Consider the following 21,800-nt stretch of genomic DNA (forward strand, 5'->3'; position numbering starts at 1 on the left):
ACAGTGTACGGCAACCCTTACAATACCAAAATAACACAGCAACTCCACTTCAACATATGCAATTATGCATTGCTCTATCGTTTCCATTGGAAACTGACGTCAAGCAACGGCTTCGAAGTCTTCATACCATTCTTACGGAGAGGGTGCCTTTTTTCTTGACAGAAGTAGAAATCGCTATTGACTTCAATGTTTTCGGGTTACATCATACCGTCCATTCTGTACGCTGATTTCTAAGTAATAGGTAAGGAAAACAAGCGAGATACAGACGCTACCGGAGACTCAACTATTAGCTTGACATAACCGCTGTAGTTTTTGACATAGCTTATCAAAGCAAGTCAAGTAATGGGTCAACGATTCGGCGTATGATTCATGCTGGTCAACTCAGTGGTTCACTTGAGCCTTTATGTGATGTACTGACGACAGGTGTCCGCTGCGGGAAACGTATTCCCGCCAATATTCGAACACATGTCTCGTTTGTGACCAGCGATACCTGTCAGCGTATCAAGTTCCATGTACGTTGATTGTCTGTCAATAGAAATTATACGGTGAGCAGGTATAATGTCTCTCGAGATAGTGTATCGAAACAATAAGTGGCGTCTAATTTTACGGCTCTGTGCTGTCCCTTGTCGATAGCAATCTGCATGGGTTCCTTTCACAAATGTTGTTGACGATGCTTTTCCGCGTACTGCGAATACGAGTCGGTCAGTGAACCATTTCGTTCAGACCAGCGAGTGCATTTGTGTCAATAAATCACTCTAAAACAAATACGTTTGATGATGTTCAATATCGCTAATCCGTAACAACGTTTTTTATTCGTTGGTGGCGTTGGTCTAATTGCTATTATTTCTATTGGAGTGTTCTACAAATAGGACGTTAAAGTTCGCGGTACTTATCTCTCGATATCTCGCCCTTAGGACAGAGCCAAAGCACTTAGCGGATCACGCAGTACATTGTACAATACATCTATAGATTTCAGCGAAGTGTCGATACCGCGAAGAGTGAAACGCCTTGTCATTTCGTATTTTATTGCCCTAACATTATTCGTCTACGATGCCACTTCACCGTACGGTGTGTGAGCAGAATTGGATCAGTGATTACAATAACGGTTGTGTAATGTTAAAATCGGAAATGAAATCAATTTAATTTCGCCTGAATGCCATGAAAGTTATTCAATGAAATAGTATACTACTACTACTGCGACTAATAGTTGCTGACAATTACTCCTGACCAGTGTCAGCAAAATATTCCGGTTTATTTCAATATGAATATACTGCTGTGCTGCTAAGACGTTCTTCATGAAAGTTATTGCTGCAGGTTCAAGCTCGAATATTGTGATTGCATATTAGATATACCTAACCAAACACATTCGTTTATTCTTAGTGGAAACGATTTCACTTTCAAGTCGATACTACATTTTATATTTGACTAGACTCGAAGAATGGCACCGTTTATCTGTGATGGCATCTACAGAGAGCCCTGAAATACAACTTAAAGTGACTCGCCCGTAAATTGCGGTGTTGAAATCATTCCTATCATCCCGATTTTTCCACTATTTGATATCTCATCGTTTTTATATCTGAAGAGATAAGAAAGCATATGCGAGACATGCATTGTTACGTGATGCGCGAACATAACAATGCCGAAAGCTTTCGAAGAGTCCAGGTATATTAGAATGGTTTCGACGAATTAATCAATTGTTTTGCATGAATGGAAACTGAATCAACGAGGAAAACCACATGTAATACGAATGAAAATTTAGGATCCCAGAATTGATACTTCCGAATCCATATGAGAATATTGATTACAGTTTTCGAAACCCGAATTCTCGCCCCTGTACAAAGACGCCTAAAGAAAATCTTAAGGAGTAAGTACGGATAGTTGCTCGCCTGCTCGGCCTAGTTCAAGCTACGGACAGCTGCGCTGCGGTCAATTTAGTGTCCACAATAGCACGTACGTTATTGTGAATTTCTCGGTTAACAGATGGACTTTCTGACTCAGAAATCTCCTTTCGCGAAATGTTATCTGTACCGTCAGATCGGAATTTTCAGCTCTGAATGTTCAAGACACGAATCAAAAGTGGTAGCCTGTAATATGCAACTGTGAATCCAAACGTTGTAGTATTATGGTATCACGCAATCATTCAGCATTTTGTAAAAGTTTTCGTAGGCCCCGAATGTATTCATATTGAAATAAACCCGAATATCGTAGGCTGTTTAGTGTGTACTGTACGTGTTGTACAGGTACACTTGTATGTAACAGCAATGCAACAGCAATGCATCCAACAGCAATGTCGACTTTCTATGATTTACATCGTTAGATATTCGTGACACGTAAAGCAGCCACGATGTGACGATATTACTTTAACGATGGCGTATTGTGTATACGTCATACCGACTGCAGCTTCATGAACTACTTTATAAGCTATATCGTGATTTTGCATGCGGTTGTGCGTCAGTGCTGTATATATATACACTTCATAGATCGCATACGGCTGGCCAATATTGATTCAGAGATATTTTTGCTATCGATCGTGTTCGATTGGATTATCAGTGATGTCTTCGTTGCGACATTTACTTGGAGCTGCGTGTAATCACTTGGAAATCTATTCATGGATAGGCTTAGAAATAGCCGCGTTCAATCGTAAACGTACACTTGTAGAGTCTAGACGGCGTCATGGTTTCTTTGTGACGTCAAAGCAGTGCGTTATCACCCGTGCAATTCTAACTCCTCGAGAGATCGAGTACCCATTTTAGCACACTTATCAAAGTCTCAACTACCCATCTTGACCTATGTATATTATTTCGAAATTTAGTTCATCGTACATCCAGGACAGCAAACTAACGCTGTGCCATGTACTGCGCATAATGCACCTTTTTGTCCATTCGGCAGCTTGCACCTCATCAACTACAGCGAAAAAATATATACTTTGGTTAATTTAGTTTCACACACCAACAGCGCACCCACACCGAAATTCCTTTATTTACATGTCGAGCTGATATGATAAATTAATTAACGAGGCGTGATATACGAAATTTGCGTCATCGCTGTCTGTGCTCATTAAATCTGCTGATAGCCTACATATTGTATACAAGTATGCAGTATAAGCTCAAAGTTCGTATCCACGATCATGTCATCAGGCTCGTAGTTTACTGTGCTATGAGTATGACGCTTACCAACCAACCAAGATATTTTACTATCATGCCTGAATCTTAACACTTTAAACAGCTCGCTGACAATTTCTTATCACTGTATGCCGATTCGAGATGATATAATGAACTCCGCCTGGCGAGTTTAAATGAATTCGATAAGGAATGGTTCACACGAAAGACAGCTAAATGAACAGTTGGGCGTTAATACTTGCAATATCAGTAGGTCAAGGTGGATGTTTAGCTATAGTATGCTTTGTCGATTCGACATCCTTAATGTTTATGTTCATTACACCGTATTGCGTTTTGTTCGTCGCATTGTACACTGTGTTCGTGACTGGTGGGTGGATGAAAATAATAAAACCTCCGATTTTGATTAAGATAACGGTGATTGAATATTAATAGTCATCAATGTGCACGTGTCCTTACATCAAGTGTGTAGCTAAACTCATTCACCAGCTGCCCGCAGTGACAATATTAGCAAACAAACATTACGTTGGTAAACAGACACTTCGGCAAACTAATTCGGGTAAATCGCAAGGGTCTTTCCAGCAGTAAAATAATTGGTGACAGAAATGTATAAACTTGTGATCGTACATCCCAGAACCCCACGGGTTTCCACCTGATTTCATTTTTTACAATAACGTTTTGCTGTGCACTTATTGCGACGTTCTGTACATAACTACACAGATTCCAGTGATCTCACAACATAATGCCTTTGTAGTAAGCATTGCACCAAAGGAGTGTTTTACACGCCTTGCAGTAATTTTATTACATGAAGCTGTCTCACGCTATATATTATTACGTCACTCAATTATAAAACGAATTCCTTTGTTCCGCCTCTTTCTTAGCAGCAGGCACACTCCCTTCTAACCAATTTCTACGGATTAGTCTTTTCGATAAGATTTTATTACAAAACTCGATGGCAACGATGCAAGTAGAAGAGGTAGGAAATAAATAAAATCGCGAGTAATAAACTGGCAGGAAATAGCATCAAACATTGCTGATGTACCCAATGATAAATTCAATGCAGTGACACAGGAACTGCACAACATCATTACGCACCATACACGAAGCATAGACAGTTCAATGGTGAAGGGTTGGTTTTAAACGGAATGAATTGCTAATAATGGTGTGAAGCAGTCGGATTGAACTCTCCCAATACAAGATTGGTATTGATCCGAACAAACGCAATAGAATGGCTAGCAGGTAATGTGGCCGCGGATCGCTAGTTCACCGTGATGACTTTCCTTGCGTTGATAATACGCGACAGCAGAGGCATGCGGTTTAACCGTTGCATTTCGACTTTAACCAACAGACTCTGTTCAATCAAAACGTCTGTTCCTGACTTGTCTTCAGTATTACTGGTTGGGGATGTAGTCGGAGAAGCCTGGTCAATCACAGTGTTTGGCGACTCTACTATAGCTTCCGAGTATTTTTGAAAGATGGTCGTAGACACTCCGTCCCAATGCATATCCAGCGCGACCTTCTTGGTGAAAGTGCTGACATACTGGGACTGCGATATTTTCGGATACAACAGCGTGTAGAAATCGTCGCGAAATGAGTTTTTCGATCTTATCAGCACAGTTTCGTTAGCGACAGACTTCAGTTTTCGACTGGCAGTAGACTGGAACGTCTTGCACGGCCGCGGTAGATAATCGGAAAATAAGTTAAAATAACAAAATACGGCAAGCAAAGCTAGTAAGGTGGCGAAAAGCAGCTTCCCTCTGATACAAGATGACCACGATACACGAGCACTAAGTCTTTTGCACAGTCTTAGTATGATTGTATCGTCCGGGTGTGATTCTGACTTATGTAGAATCAAGGTCTTGTCGTGCTTTTGACCGCCGAGACCCTCATAAATATATCTTCTCGTAGAAAGCTGGTTTCTTAAGTCCATATAAAAGTATTCATCACTTGAGTTCATGGTTGATAAAATCCAGTAGTCCAACGAAATTGTTCCTTACTGCTCTTGTACAGTAACGTATTGGTATGATAGGAACCAACCAACACCTTGGTATTGTTTTGATATTTGCTTATATCCTCGTATCCACCTTCTCCGGCATAGTTTATGAACACTTTAATGTGCGTAAAAGTATATTTATGCGCTGTTCGTAAAAGAATCTTCTAGCTCGAGGCTATGTCGTGATTTCTGAAATCGCGGCAGCAATATATTTCACAGCTTCTCCTTAGCACCGGCAACAGCTTCGCTCAGCGGAATAACCACGATGATCAATATTTCAACGTTGTATACTGCGGTCTCTCTTTACTGCTAGCACAGGAAGATACTTCAGCGCCGTCACACATCGACTACAAAGATACGGAGTATGCCTTTGGATATAATGGTCGGGTTTTAAATGCGTCATACGCTCTAGACAGCACGGTTCACTGAACCACCAAGTGATGAATTACGTAAAGACTCTAACTGAGAGTCAACAATGACGGGTTTTGTTTAAGGTCTACGCTCGCCGTGTCAATATTACGTATTTAAAGATGTCAAGCACTTTCCAATGTACCGGAATATGTTGTGGGGTACATTTAAACGTAGCATACGTAAAGATAAACGTTCGCTATAGCAGGATTTGTGGTCGGTATTGGCAATCGTTTGTCCTTTTCTGGCCAAAAACGCCATTATGCAACATATGTGAGCTAAAAATTTTCAGGCGTGTCGTCATTGAAACTATTGTTACGAATGTGCTCAGAATTCCCTATTGTTGCGAGGAAGTTCAAATCTACAAAATATTTGACATAAACTTTATCAGCAAATATCAGATCTTGTGGCATTAGTTTTGAAAATTTAATACAAGCAAACCACGATGAAGATGGATAATTGTAATAAATTTCCCCTGGTTGCAAGTTTCAAGACGTTGCAACAGAGTACGAGCAGCCCGGTGGCTTTCGCGATTTCGTATTATTCAATACAATAAAATTCAGAAAATTGCATCTAGTCCGACATCTAGCGGACGCAAAATAACCGACACTGCTTCGGTATTATAATCATTTTGTTAACAGTTTTTGCGATTCAAGATAGCACACGAATTGCAATAAAATGACCAGAGAGGAAAGAATTGACATGACTTGGTGAAGTCAATAAACCAAATCACCCTGGCCTAGAGATATAGTATCAAAATGGAATAATGAATTTTATTTGAGACATGTAGGCCACCTGTACAGCTGCAGACTCAACGAGAAATCAGACCAGCCCACATCATTATGTAAATGTGGACAAGCGATGAAGAGGCATGTAACTGAAACGTACATGCGAGGTTGGTAAATCTTATACGCACGCTAGTATTTATCAAGTATGTACTGCTTGAAGTTTTACTTGAGGGTGGAGCAAACTGATGGACATAATCAAGCAGGCCTGGCCGACGTTCTGGTATCCGGCGAAATACAGTGGGTCGCTCTGCTCACGGTTAAATTTCGAGTTCAAATCGTGTTCATCTCACTCTTTAACAATTTTGCTTGGCTTGGGTAGTATCGAATGCCTCACACAATACTAGTTTTCTTACTCATGTTTATTCAAACACATAAAATACAGTTCACCAGACTGGATTCCGACAGGCAGGGTATAACTCGGTGGACATATCCAAACCCGGAAACATCTTGAGGTATTTGGAAGTTTTAACGCATGTTTGTGATGTAAAAACAAATCCTCATACAACGACTGCGCGCTACGTGCTCTATGTCTTCATATAAACACAACTAGAATAAGTTAATGACGTCTACACCTTCTGACGATGATCGTTTTTCTTACAGCCCGTTTCCATATTTGAGACTTCATTCTCCTTCTAAATACTATTCCAAGTATCATTGTACCTTCCCCTAATGCAAAATTGACCGTGCTATAGTCAAAGTGAATTGCACCCGGCGTAGCATATTATTTCTTGCTCTTATCTGTCCATTGTCTAGCCTAGCTCCATCAATGTCTAAAAATTTCGGGCGATTTGGAATAGGCCTACGCCGTGCTCACCATACAATAAATATATCCAAGTCTACTTCTATGATGGCGCTTATTAATAAAATAGTAATCTTTTAGTTTTCGCGTAACCTTAGAACGGGGCTGCAAAGGGGTACATTGCCTATTTTTATTACCGACCTGAACTGTCTCCCAACATCAATAACGCATACATTTCTTTTGAAGGAAATGAGGATAACGATTTGCGATCGAACCATATCCGTGACAAGCATGAAGATATAGCGATATATGACGGTCAACATACATATGAATGAAGATTATGAATGTAACATTCTCTCCACAAAAAAGTTGCGATCCGCTATATAATCATGATATTCATTATATCACATATACATTATACATCTTAAATAGACAGTGAGACAATAGGCGTAGCCAGGATGAAAATTTGAGAGGAGAGAACGAAAATTTGGAGGACGAGAGGGGATGAATATTTCTTAACATTTGGACTACTGATGCATTGTGTTTCAGTGTAAACATGAGATCCGAGTCAAAAATCGGGAATTCGAACGCGATTATCGCCATCCTGGCTACGCTGACGTAAATTCACCCATCAGCGCATTGCGCAGCGTCATCACGAATAGGGATACGTGTTTCAGGTATGCCGCGATCGATAGATCATGCTTTCGTCTGTTTTCAGTCATTTAGGCCTACGCCGATCCTAAACCTTTTGCGCAGTTGTGGTTTGCTGCGCACTTGTAGCTGGCGCAGTAGTAGCACCTCGCGACGTAGTACCGTTGACGATGATCTTTTCATCCGCTATTTCGTTTTTCCTGTCGCGTTGACTTTTCAACTTGGCCTCTTCTTTTTTGCGTTTTTCCGCTAATCTTCTCTTCGCCTTTTTGCGGTTAACCTTCGAGCTCATCCGCCGATCCCGAACTGATGGTTCCTCGTATCGCCCCGAATGGTTTTTCTTCGCCTTTTTGGGTCCAGCTTCGTCGATTTTGTCACTTTCGTGACCGCTGATACCGATGTATTTCATCCCTCCCTGCGCCGACCCTTTTACCTGCGCTTCTTTTCTCTCGTTTGCGTGGGCTTCCACTTCCGCTTTCCGTTTTGCTTGTTTTGAGCTCTGTAGCGGAATCACCGTCACGGTGCTGTACTGTGGACGGTAGTCACCGTTCGTGCGCCGGTAGTCGTTTTCGAAGTCCAGGTACTGTCGATAGGATTGAGCGACTGGATAGTGCTCGTATGGATTCGAGTTGACTTTATCGTCTGATTTTAGATTGTACGACATCACCTCGATTCGTCTACCTACCGTCCCGTCGTCTGACGACTCGCTGTCGCTAACCTCCGTCTCTGTTTCGGATTCAGTACCGGTGCTGTCTTTTGTCTCTTTCCGTAGTCTGCCGCCTTCCGAGGAATAACCGCTTGATACGGCTGTCTTTTGTGTATTTTTATTTTCGGTGTCGTTTGTAGAGTTCCTGGGCGCCGCTGGAGTTTTGGGCTGTATTTTCGGTGGGGGTGGTCGAGGAGGAGGCTGTTTGTCTCGCTTTTCGCTAGTGGCCGCATGAACTTCCTTATGTTTCGTTGATTGTATATCTTTATGTTTCATTGGTTGTATTTCTTTATGTTTCTTTGGTTGTATTTTCGGTTTGTGTTTCTTATCTGACGACACCGTTGAGTTGGATGAAGATGGTCGGCGCTCTTCTCGAATTTCCGATGTCGGTTCAGGCATGTCCTTCGACGGCTTCTTCTTGCGTCTCGGAGTGGTGATTATTTCCTTTCTTTCATTTGTCTTACCAGGGGCCGATTCGCGCTTTCTCTTACGCGGTAAACAGAGCAGAATGCTTCTGAGGTTCTCAGTCATAGTATTCTTACGGCTGTGTGAAGATCGACTGGTTGAGGATTTTTTAATGGATTCGTGTTCGATCGTATCTTCAGTCGGCTTGCGTTTCATTTTCTTCTTTGGTTCACACCGAGATTTTGGTTTTGCGTAAATACGGTCTTGTTCCCGCCGATGTTTGCTACCTGGTTTGGCTGAAATCTTCTTCGATTTGCGACTTACTGGATGCTTCAAGATTTTGTCTGAACTGCTCTTCGAACGTTTCCCTATCAGCTTGCTTTTTCGGTTTGTCGGCCCATTAACTGAGCCTTTCTCTTGCGCTGGTCGTTTCCTTCGTTTCGATTCCAGCGATCTGCTCTGGCGTTCGGCCAGCAAACGCCGTTTACGTTGTAGTTTTTTAACTTGTCCATAGTAAGTGGACGTGTCTTGTGTTCGTCTATTGCCTGCTTCGGGGTCTTCTTCGTCCAGTCTGCGTCGTTTTCCACGGCATGTAGTTGAGGTCCTCGCGTACAGAACACTCAACCCGAAAACCAGTATTATGCTGCCAATAATGGATAATACGATCACTAGCGTCATGGTGCTGTCAACTGAAATAGAGTATCATTATTTAGTGGGTGACTGTGCGAAATGATTGATATGTTACCTTGACATTCTGGTGAATTCGTTGGCACCCACCCGCCATTTTCCGAACACACGAGTACTTCGTGTTGAGGACGGTATCCGGAATCGCAGGCTAATGTACATCGTGTTCCAGGATTCGAAATAATCGTCCCTGCGGGATTGCAATTGAAGGCGCCTTCGTCCGGAGCAGTCAAAGTCCATCCATTGCATGATGCTGAATGAGTACACTAGTGTAAATACATGGGCGGGACTTTGGTGGATTGACCAGATTTTCACATCATCCATCCTTTCTCATACCGAATTCTGATTGCACACCCATTCCGATGGGTGAAAACGAGTGAAATATGCCCATGGTGGTATATCCCAGGGAATGTGGATTTTCTTTATGCTACTTGCACCACCTTTTTGTTACCACACCAGGAAGAGAGTCTACTTCACCCCCAGGAGATATCTCGATAAGGATTGATGCATATGAATCGGTATAACCCATTGAAAGAAGTGGGGAATCATTGCACACTGCTCTCCGGAGGAATCGGTGAATATACCTATATGAATTTCATTTACACTGACGACATCGACACGGTAGTCACATATGTTAGTATCTTGTTCCTGTAGCTTTTACGTACCTTTCTTTGTTGCCCTGGTTTTTGTAATGATCAGTAGAAGTAATGTCGGTAGCTCTCTGCCAAGGATCATTTTCAAACGACGGAGATCATTACCAAACATCAACTCAGCGTGCCATATCTGCCTAATCACCTGCTACATATTCCTGTGCGTATGCCTTAGAAACAAACGACGTCAATATCTTCAAAATTGCAACTTTACATTTGGAAAGACGGATTCCAAAAACGACGATAATTATAATTAATTTTATGTAACTTTTCTCTTCTACAAAGAATTCAATACACAAGACTTGACGTAATTAGTAGGGATGGTGTGAACGTGAGGTTCACGTTCGCGTTCTGTGTGTGGACCTCGGAAATTTAGAGGTTCACATTCACAATCGAACCTTGGTAGGTTCCGCACTGTGAACCTTTTTCATATATTACAATTTTCACTTCATTATAACATCTTTGGTTAAACTTTATTGCATTTCAACTGCGGGCCAGTCTATGCATGGCGCTGGCAGCGTGGAAAAATCAACACTAAACGAGCACGCACCTTGACAATCTCAAAAATTTTACCTGCTTTGTTACTAAATGTTTGCTCGAAATATCCAGCTTTCCGTTCGTGAATATTTAGTGACTCTCTGCTGTGAGCTTGACTCGCAATCCCACAACATCAAGAGCAAAATACACTACCTGTAGGTAGTCAGCGAATGATGCTTATTCAAAAAATAAATGAAATTGATAAAATTGTCTGATGTAAAAAATCTAGCAGGTGTACGGCGCTAATCTCGATTTCATACGTTTATTGTATCATAATAAACAAATCCGTGCGATTGGGGTGTTGGCTACTGATGTATAACTTGTTATAGTAATATCGGTAGCAAGTACAGAAACCCGTTTTACACTCTGATCAATATCAACGTAGCAATACTCACACGCCGAATACATTGTTCGGCCAGTACCGTTAAAGAGAGGCTTATATTCACTTGCGAGTATCCTCGACGAAATTGTCGGCAAAGCGACGGAAGATATGCTATTGATTTTATGGCATTATTATATCATTTGATTGCCTTAGTTGATACATTTGGCGACGTTTAATACGTCAATATGTACTTCAGCATTGTTGCATTATGTGGCATGAGTCGTCGCTAGGTATCGTGTATATTAATATTGACTATGACTTCACTGAAATGATGGGTTTGAATTAGCAATATGACGTCATGAGGTTCACGTTCGCGTTCACACAGAACCTTTCAAAAAGGTTCGCGTTCACACGAACCTGAACCTTTCAGAGGTTCATACCATCCCTAGTAGCCGTTAACATCCAGCGCTCTAACACTTTACAATCTACATATTGATCAGGAAATAATCCTGGATTTGTATCGGTGCTTAAACGAATGGATGTCGAAGATATTGGATTTACAATTCTGGTGGACCAGATTTGAATGTGGCTCTGGTTCTGGTTCCGTGACCACATCATGTTTTTGTACATTGAAGTGACATAAGGTTACATGGGCTTGGAGCAGCATGGAATGCGAATTCCCAGGATATATTTGAAGTTTGTAATTATGCTCATCTTCTCCTCCCCTATGATTATGTCCGTTTGCATGAGTTTATATTAAATTTTCCATACAAGGGATAGAATAATTCTTGTATTTCCATAATTAAGATCAACTTGGATGGATTTTGTCAAAACAGAAAATAGGATAGGAATCAAGTTACTGCAATATATTGTTCGAAACTGATTTGTTATTATTTGCGGTCTTCCTTAGAAGTATCTCCACCCCGTTCATTAAAACAGGACTCGATATCTATTAACGGCATACCCAATTACGCTGTATTATGTTATGATACCGATTTATCAATATGATCCATAGCACGATGATCCTGTAAATGGCTATACCTCTCTAAGCTCATCTTCCATTCACCGACTTCAACCACCCCTTCCTATGTAAGCCCAATTGAAGTCAATACAATCCCCAGGAACTGTATATGTACACTGCACGTCCGACTGACATTCTGTACGGCAATAATACGCCGCAATGCGAGTCTTTCAGAGTCACGGCTCGCAGCAGTTGCTTGACAAGTTTTCAAATCTCTGCATTGTGTGTACGGCGTCGATAGAGCGAAAAGTCAGGTTGCCGGAGGCGCTAAACTTGCTCGATCAAAGCGATAACGATTTAGTGATACGCTGTATAATGTTATTTTGTTTTGATTTTTTCAACATATTTTGTTTGCTTTTGTCACTAAACCAGAAAGTCAACTAAAGAAAGAAACACTCCCCCATTACTGTCATTCGTACCCCAATTTCTAGGAGAGTTGTTGTTGTTTATGATATGCTTGTTTGCCGATTACAACGCAAATGGTTTTGTTCGACATACCCCATGTATTCCTTTGCATGCCTGTAGTGTATATAAGGGGTTGAGTCATCAATACAGATCTATCAATCCAACGAAAGTGTTTGGAGCGATTGCATAATCGCCTTTATCTTACTCCAACAAAAGAACTTTCATGTTAATTGCATATTTATTCATACATTGTGACGTGCGGTCAGGGGAGGCAAGCGAGGCACTACCTCACCTGTCGCCTGGATGAGTAAAGAAAATTGTGAAAACCTTCAGTGATTATGATATTTACCGTCGATGTCCAGGAATGCCTAAATTTGAATATTTTTTCATCCAACATCACCAATTTTCATATTTATTATTAAAAAACACAGCGAGAAAGGAGAGGTCAGTGACACACAGGTGAGGCACCTCCGACAATGCATTACACCATAAACAGCTCAGAATTCGTAATAACTGGTATCTATAAAATTCTACTGCCGCACCGATTCTGGAAATCCTAATATTAAGTATCTTAGATCACTGGAACCCCTCAAAATCGCCAAGGAATGTGAAATTCGGCTTCATTCCGGACAATGGCAGCGCCAAGAAACAATAGCCAGGCGAGGCATAATCGAATCTGCCTCGCTCACTATTCGCTAGCAATCGGACAATCCCAGCACAGTGAAACGCACAATCGATTTCGGAAACCGACAGTGTTGTATAGTGGCGATGGCCAATACTTGATGCGGAGCAAGTTCATTCCTTCACAGATGTAGCTGTTATGTATTTGCCATCCATAGCTATGTTAAATCGTGGTATGTGATAACTACTTATATATAGCCTGCGTTGTGGTTGTTTGTGGACTTTATGGTGTTGTTGACTGCAATCGTAATTTACACCAAGTCGATATTCAATGTTTGATTCCATATCTGCCAACTTGTAGCACGGCCCACTTGCAGGTTTTTGTAAGAAGCCGCTTACATGGAAAAGGTGGTGAGGAGTAGCCTATATCAACTAACCTAGGTTTTATATATGTGCCAATCTCTATCCAAGGAAATCAGCATACCCCATCAAAATCATGCATCTAACCCTGGTTGTCCGCATTCTGAATGATGTCTTTAACCAAGTTTGTTGTTAGTGAGTGACATATATGGTCTTGCTCAGTGTCCATTTCAATCTTGTAAAGTAGGAGATTGGACGAGCAAAGGGCAAAAGAGACTATAAAATAAGGTTACCATACCTCCTCATTTAGGATGATTTGTTCTCCTTTTTCGTGTTTTTGAAAATGTCCTCCGAGGACGCCTAAATGCGTTCCTTTTTGAGATTATGTACTCTTTTTTGAGAATTTTGGTTAAATACAGGGCAAAATTCGACTGAGATACAGTAAATCAGCACTGAAGTAACGCACGAAGTAACAGCTATTTCGGGAGCTGAGCCGGAAAGTTGACCTTTTATATTTTTAGTCAACCAACTGATAATGTGAAAGAAAAAGTGTATTTTGGGCACTGAGCGAGAAAGTTGACCTTTTTTTTAGTCAACCGACCACGAGTTGGTAAAAATTGACCATTTTTTCAAGATTTTCCTCCGGTATTCTAAGTTTGAAAATTTGAAAAAGGGTACTCCTTTCCCGATTCCAAAATATGGTAATACTACTATAAAACCGAGATTAGGATCTTAAATATAAGATTCTTTATGTTTTTCGGTTAATCCTTTTCGTTGGCAATCTGTATTAATTAACTAAATATTTGACAAAAGGAGAAAATTTGAACATGTATTGTAGAATGTATAATTGCAACGGCTAACAGGGTGTAGAGAAAACGCTCTCGCCTAGCCGCTTCTCTTGCTGATGGTGTTGTTGTTCACATATTTGTGTATCTTTATCAGGTACTTCAGGTGTGTGTGGCGAAAGAGGGGTGAGTGCCTCACCAGCTATGAACCTCATCGCACGACACTGCCTATTCCACTGCAAAAGGAACCAATACGTTAAATCAGAGGTCTCAAACTCAAATGTGCTCGCGGGCCATTTTCTAGTTTGTAATGACGCCGCGGGCCGTAGCATCAATAATAGGGATATTCAATATATAATTTGCAAGTTGGTCTTATTTGACGGGACCCTGCAGACAGGCATTCCACAAACATCGTGGAAATGTAATTTACGATTGCATTATTCACGCTTGACACGGAACAAATCACAGTTTCAAATATTTAAATAAAATTGTTTTTGTGCCGGGCGTAATGTTCTTCATTCATGAGTTAAAGTTATCGTACGAGAGTTTGTATCACGACATCGTTATAATATAATAATATAGTATTAATATAATAACATAATATTGCAGCTAGTGGACCTTTGTCGTGTCGCAATTTTATGTAGAATATTTTATAATATACTGAAGATTGATCTGATATCGGAGCAAATGAGCGGTATAGCCTAATCCTGGTTTTGATAAAGTCATGATAACTATATGCTATTGTTATTGTCATTGCCAACGTCAAATTAAATCAGCGTTAGATTTTACCTTCGATTTGGAACATATCAATAACAACTTAAATATAATCATTATTGAGCCATAGTAATAGCATTGCTTCTTAATCTTTTTGACGATCGTTCCCTTTGTGCTTCCAATGAAATTTATCGTAGCCCCTGTCTATTTTCAACACAATTTCTGATTGTACCTATATTAAAATCTGAAAGCCCATTCAAATAATCGCACGTAGTTGAATTAAATTGGCCAAGAACACATTCCACTGCATATAGGCCTAATTCCACAATTCATCTCGCACAACCGGATGTTATGGTTCGTACTCCGATAGGGTCTACGGACCCTGGTTAAGAGCCCCTGGAATAGAAATGTCCAATCGGCGAATAATTCATTGGTGTTACAGATGTAGAGCGTAATATTACCCTACTCGCCGCCGATGATAACATCGATAAAGAGAACAAACAACACCCAGCATGTAACCAACTATTCGTCACGGGGGTCATATAATGCCATTTGTTGCCATACCGACCTGATTAGATAGCTATATACCCTACGCAACGCAAGCTACGACCTTTTGATATATTATTATTCCCATTACAGTTTCATAGATTGTTGCGTCCGTAAGTCACTGTTCCCAGTCGCAAGTCCTTCTCTGATTTTAATGTTTGACCCGACTCAACTCGAGTCATTTTTATTTAATTACCCAGTCAATCCGAAATCGAGTAATTTTACGAGAAGTTAGCACCAAACCAATCACAATTTTCAGTCACGAATCATCAACGGGTCATGTTTTATCGTCATGAGCTAGAAATGTGACGTAATAGCTGATCTTCAACCACACGGTAGCTTTTAAAAGTAATGTGATAGTGAAGTTTATTGAGATGTCAGTGATTTTCAAAGTAGTTTTAGGGTTAAATGTAAGTTCTTATATCTATCAAAGATATATCGCACTTGAATATATTGTTGAATACTTGAAATTACAAAATTTCGTCGCGGGCCGCCCAAAATGCTCTCGCGGGCCGCGTGTTTGAGACCTCTGCGTTAAATGATGAAAAGCATCTGCTTATGACATCACAAGAGGTTGTAACTTTCAAGTTGCGTACAGATGCTATGAACAACCTGTTCCGAAGAATATAACTTTGCTGGTCATCGGTCTATTTTATGCGAATCTGGTACACCCCAGTACACCCCATTCGATTGGTACACCATTTTCAAGTTATGGTACACCATGGGGTGTACGATACACCCGTTAGAAGAGCCCTGACTGATCACAAGCCTAAGCCTATGTCGGATCGGATGGCATACCCAAATTGAAAGCAACAATTCTCTTGCCACAAAATCGCGCGGCATTTTCGAGTTGAAGAAATCCGGCCAATAATATTCTACTTTATGTTAATTTGCAAATAATTTTGGTGATTAAATAACGAATAATTTCACACCAATTCTCGTGCCTCCTGCCTTGGTGCTTCGAACCCGTCAAGGGGCCCATCGTCCATCGAACCACGGTTAAAAACCACTGGTGTAGGGGTATGTAGCCTGTTTGGCCCGGCAGTTGGAAATATTTTGACATTGGCGTATTTTGGTTGGCATGCTGCACACGAAAGGTTGCCTACCCCTTCTGTATGTTTGTGACTTCCCGCTGGTCGGTAACAGTTTGTCAGTTGGATTTCCGCAAGATGTCGTAAAAGGACAGTAATCAAACTATAGATAACTAACCTAGTTATTAGGGAGATTACCAGAGAACCCGGCACTTGGAGAACCCGTCCCTACCAGCTCGGCCCTCGGAGAACCCGGACCTTGGAGAACCCGGCCCTCGGGAAATTTTGTATTTCAAGCACGCGTGGTCTACTTGTTGTGGTATTCACGGTGTTTTTCGACTACTCTGGACCTCGGTGAATGCGGCCCTCGAACAATTTTGAATTAAAAATGCATTAAATGTGTACCCGGCCCTCGGGAAATTTTGTATTCACCGGCAATCCTAATATCCCACCCCCGGCAACCCTAATATCCTAACCCTACCCCTAATATCCCACCTCCGGCAACCCTAATATCCCACCCCGACAACCCTAACCCTAATATCCCACCCCGACAACCCTAACCCTAATATCCCACCTCCGGCAACCCTAACCCTACCCCTAATATCCCACCCCCGGCAACCCTAATATCCTAACCCTAACCCTAATATCCCACCCCCGGCAACCCTAATATCCTAACCCTAACCCTAATATCCCCCCTCCCCCAACCCTAGTATCCTACCTGAACCCAATATTCCACTCCCCGAACCCTAATGTCTCCCTACCCACCTCAACATACAGTTGCATTGCCCTTAACAGCCTGCTCTGACCAACTTCACACAATCAATTGAATCAGGTAAATGTCACATTTAATATAATGGAATAAAAACGACAAAATCACATCTAATATAAATATAAACGACAAAATCACGCGTGGTCGATATGTGAAAGTCGCGTTCTTTCCCGCGCTTGGCGCTTGCGCAATCCGTGATCACGTGATCTGATCACGCCGTGACTGCGTGACCTACGCATGCCCCGATCTCCTTACAAGACCGACAAATCAGTTGATAATAACATTATTACTTTATTAATTCATATTAATACTTGTGAATACACTTAATTTCAAAATTTCCCGAGGAATTCACCGAGGGCCGGGCTCTCCAAGGGCCGGGTTCTCCGAGGGCCGAGTTGGTAGGGACGGGTTCTCCAAGTGCCGGGTTCTCCGGCAACCATTAGGGATGGTGTGAACGTGAGGTTCACGTTCGCGTTCTGTGTGTGAACCTCGGAAAATTAGAGGTTCGCGTTCACAACAGAACCTTGGTAGGTTCTGCACTGTGAACCTTTTTAATAAATTGTAATTTGCACTTCATTATAAGATCATTGGTTCAAATATATTGCATTTCAACTGCGGGTCACTCTATGCATGGCGCTGGCAGCATAAGAAATCAACGCTAACGAGCATGCACCTTGACAACCTAAAAGTTTTACTTGCTTTTTTGTTACAAAAATTTTCACGAAATATCCAGCTTTCCTTTTGTGAATATTTAATGACTCTCCGAGGTGCGCTAGACCCGCAATCACACAACATCACGAGCGATATACGTAGTCAGCGAATGATGCTTATTCAACCAATCAATGACATTGATATCGTTTTCTGATGTAAAAAAATCGAGCGGGCGTATGGGATCAATCTTGACTTCATATCTTTACTGTATCATTAAAACCAAATTCGCGCGATTAAGGTGCTGGCTACTGCTATAGGCCTATAACCTGTTGTTTATGGTATCGGTAGCGAGCATAGAAACCCGTTTTACACTCTGCTCAATATAAATGTAGCAATACTCAGACTACGAACACATTGTCCGGTCTGGCTAAGACCGTTAAGGCGTAAGCTTATATTCCCTGGTAAGTCCACGTCGAAATTGTTGGCGAAGCGACGGAATGTATTGATTTTATGAGATTATTATATAATTTTATAACCGCGGTTGATACATTTAGCAACGTTTAAAACGCCAATATGTACTTCAGCAAGGTGACATTGTGGCCCGAGTCTTCGCTAGGTATCGTGTACATTAATATAGGCTATCACTTCATTGAAAGATAGGGTTGGAATTAGCAATATGACGTCACGAGGTTAACGTTCGTGTTCACACAGAACCTTTCAAAAAGGTTCGCGTTCACACGAACCCGAACCTTTCAGAGGTTCACACCATCCCTACTAGTTATCTATAAATCAAACAGAGATGAGCGGATTCGGAATTTCTATGTCCTAATCCAATCCAAATCCGAAGCTTCAAATCCTATTTCTAATCCTAATCCAAATCCTAATACATAACTTTTGTATATTGACATGCGTGTCCAATCCTAATCCGATTCTAACTTGAAATTCAGGGAAAATGCTAATTTATGCAAGGCAGGAATTGGAAATTTTGTTTTCACGACCAACCGTTATCTTGATTTAAGATAACTTAGCATAGGGCCGCACCTCTCCTGTTCATTTTTGGCATCGAGTGTACCATAATCCAGTCACAGCGTGCCATAAGGACATTATTAACTGTTGTCGCCATTGGCCACACGACATATCAATATTCCAGAAAATCGGTAAATCCAATCCAACTGCTAATCCGTTCAGAAAAAAAATTATAGTCCTAATCCAATCCAAAATTTCACAAATCCGTTTTTTTTTCAACTCCTAACCCTAATCCACGCTCATCTCTGTAATCTAAGCGGCATTCAAGATACCAACTTAAACAAGCTCTCGGTCTGCCCATGCCCATTTCACCAATCCCTCCAGAATGAAAACAATTTATACTTTGGCTAGGTTGATAAGAAATCACAACAACCATAACAAAGAAGAATGAAATGAAAGACCAAATATCACCGAAAAGACTGGTTCGCTTTCGCTATCAAGCCAGACGCAGCCCTTCTACTACAGCAGCTCACTGTCATTATGTATCCATGCAAAACGATTTACTGTATATATATTAATCCGACCATATTATTCTGTCGTCCCGCCCACACACACACAACAAACAACACCCACGACGCTAAGCACTATACCAAAAATTTCCATAAACTTTTAACACATATCGCTCCAGTATAGGTACTATCTATTTGTCTCAGCAATGCAAGTAGTTTTGTTTTTACAATTTCCACTTCTACCGTTTGACTTGACGTTCTAACACAGGGGTGGGCAATTATTTTTCTCCGCGGGCCAAATGACAAGCAGAAGATATGTTGGCGGGCCGAGTTATCAATTTTAGCTGTATTCTCAAGCGTATTGATTTTATTTCGAAATTGAAAGCAGTGAATTACGCTAATTGGCGCTCAGTGGAAGTGATGATACACTACTTCCGAGCGAGATTTCTTTTACTAATTGACAACGTTTTAAGCCCTAATCGCGCGAAGCGCGGAATTTTTACATGATTCATGATTCAATCGGCCCCGGGGATACTATAAAGCTTATTGTCTTGATCGCTAGCTTCCGAGCAGTGTGCAGCTTGGCGAAATGCCCTGTGTTGATGATGTTGCGCCAATAAGCTTGCACTTCTTCCGAAATTCGCCGTCTCTTGACCGAGTGTATGTCTTCGTGTTTTTGTGATAGAACCAACTTAAATTATACTCCTTAAACATATTCGTGTCATGGTAATGAACAGGCTTGATAGTAAACGAATTCCGTTATACATCCTATGGTTTTAGTCCACACAGCAACATTAAAAAGTAGGTTGTATATTTTGAAATTCAAGCAACCTTTCGCGGGCCGCACAGAATAGCTCCGCGGGCCGCCCTTTGCCCAGGCCTGTTCTAACATGTTCAGTGTTCACCATGTCGTGCGTTTTTGGTCGCCTATCTCTCAAAATCACCCCAAGGGGCAACATCGCCCAAATTTGGAACCACTGCGCTGTGTTGTCGGACTGTCCGGCTTAATTTCGCAACGAGAGGGAGATATCGAGATTTTAAACAATTTCAACATTTGCACGATATCAACAGAGTAATTATGCCTAGACCAGTGGTTCTCAACCTTTTTGTCTTCGCGGACCCCTTTCAGACCGTCACGGACCCCCGCGGACCCCCACAAAGTTTTAGTTCAAATTTCGCTCAATTATCGTGCAATCGTCGTCTGTCTTGTGCAAATGAAAACTCTAGCCTTAGTAATATACATTAACAAAATGACTTTTTATTGATTGACATTGGGTTGATTTCTATTGTTTCAAAGCGAATTGTGCAACAGCAATTTTTGAAATAGGTGATCGTGTCTGGAAAATCCGCGACTTTGATTTGACATGAACGAGTGCCGAGAATCCATTTCCACAAACATAGAAGGTGACGAATGTAATAATAACGCGGAACGCTTCCGACGACACATTTGGGTATGATCGCAACAAATATGGCACCAAAATTGACAAACAATTTTTTTAGTGAACATAGAACGTCAAGCCTGGTCATTTTTATCAAGCAGCTTATCTTGAGGATATTATGGAAAAAATGATTATATGTATCACAGGAGAAAATTGAATTTTCTAAACATTTCGAAGTCACTGTGATTGATCTTACTCATCCAACTTTTCTTCCCCACAATCCCCAACAAACACCTCGAAACACCAAAATGTTTGTATCAGTGAGCTATTGGTAATTTAGCAATTAAAATGAGTCTGCGCAGCAGGGAATTTCATCTCAGACGGCCATTCTGTTGATGTGAGCTCTGGAGTCTTACTAGTAACGAAGCGAAACTGCCTCGTAATTCGTCAAATTTGAAAAAAAAACACAAATTGCGTTATCAAATATTTTGAGGCTTCGCGGACCCCTTGAAAATGCTCCGCGGACCCCGAGAACCGCTGGCCTAGACCATAACAAAACCGATGAAGCGGTAACATTAATGAGCAAATTACGCAGAGTAATGACGAGAAACCACAAGATGGAGCTCCAGCACATGTCTATTCAAACGGAAATATTGATTATGTCGTAGTTTTTTGATTTGATTTGATTTGTTGATTATGTCGTACTGGATCATGAATATATTTTCCGAATTACCGAAACAAAATCTCTCGCACATATCAAGATTATGTTTTACGGATACACCGGCCATCCGATTTGGCGCCCAAATTTGTGTCACGAGAACCGACCCATCACTTCTAATTGGTAAATGACAGGGCGAACGCGCAGTTGAGGATTGCGAAGAATATTGATTGCACCAATGGTCAAATGTCCGATTGTGATTATGTACAATGCGTCCGCAAAAATCACTGTCCTGAACGCTTCTCGACAACATTAGTCGGTACAAACGTTATATACCAGCGGTCGGAAACCCTTTTTGTCGGAAGAGTCATATTGACCCTTTTTCT

At 41.2% G+C, this 21,800-nt stretch overlaps 1 protein-coding gene across 1 annotated transcript; it reads right to left on the reverse strand.

The window, feature by feature from the left end:
- Positions 1 to 7,220: 7,220 nt before the first annotated feature.
- Positions 7,221 to 11,168, reverse strand: LOC145454717 (uncharacterized). The gene is made up of 3 exons (XM_080332709.1): positions 10,156 to 11,168; positions 9,552 to 9,743; positions 7,221 to 9,495 (listed from the first exon to the last, which is right to left on the reverse strand). Exons 1-3 carry the CDS (start codon positions 10,253 to 10,255, stop codon positions 7,784 to 7,786), a joined length of 2,004 nt encoding a protein of 667 aa, XP_080188835.1. The 5' UTR covers positions 10,256 to 11,168; the 3' UTR covers positions 7,221 to 7,783.
- Between the last annotated feature and the right edge of the window lie 10,632 nt (positions 11,169 to 21,800).

This window comes from Botryllus schlosseri, chromosome 13 (genome assembly GCF_051294905.1).
Source record: "Botryllus schlosseri isolate E-star chromosome 13, Bs_hap1, whole genome shotgun sequence".
Classification (NCBI taxonomy): Eukaryota; Metazoa; Chordata; class Ascidiacea; order Stolidobranchia; family Styelidae; genus Botryllus; species Botryllus schlosseri.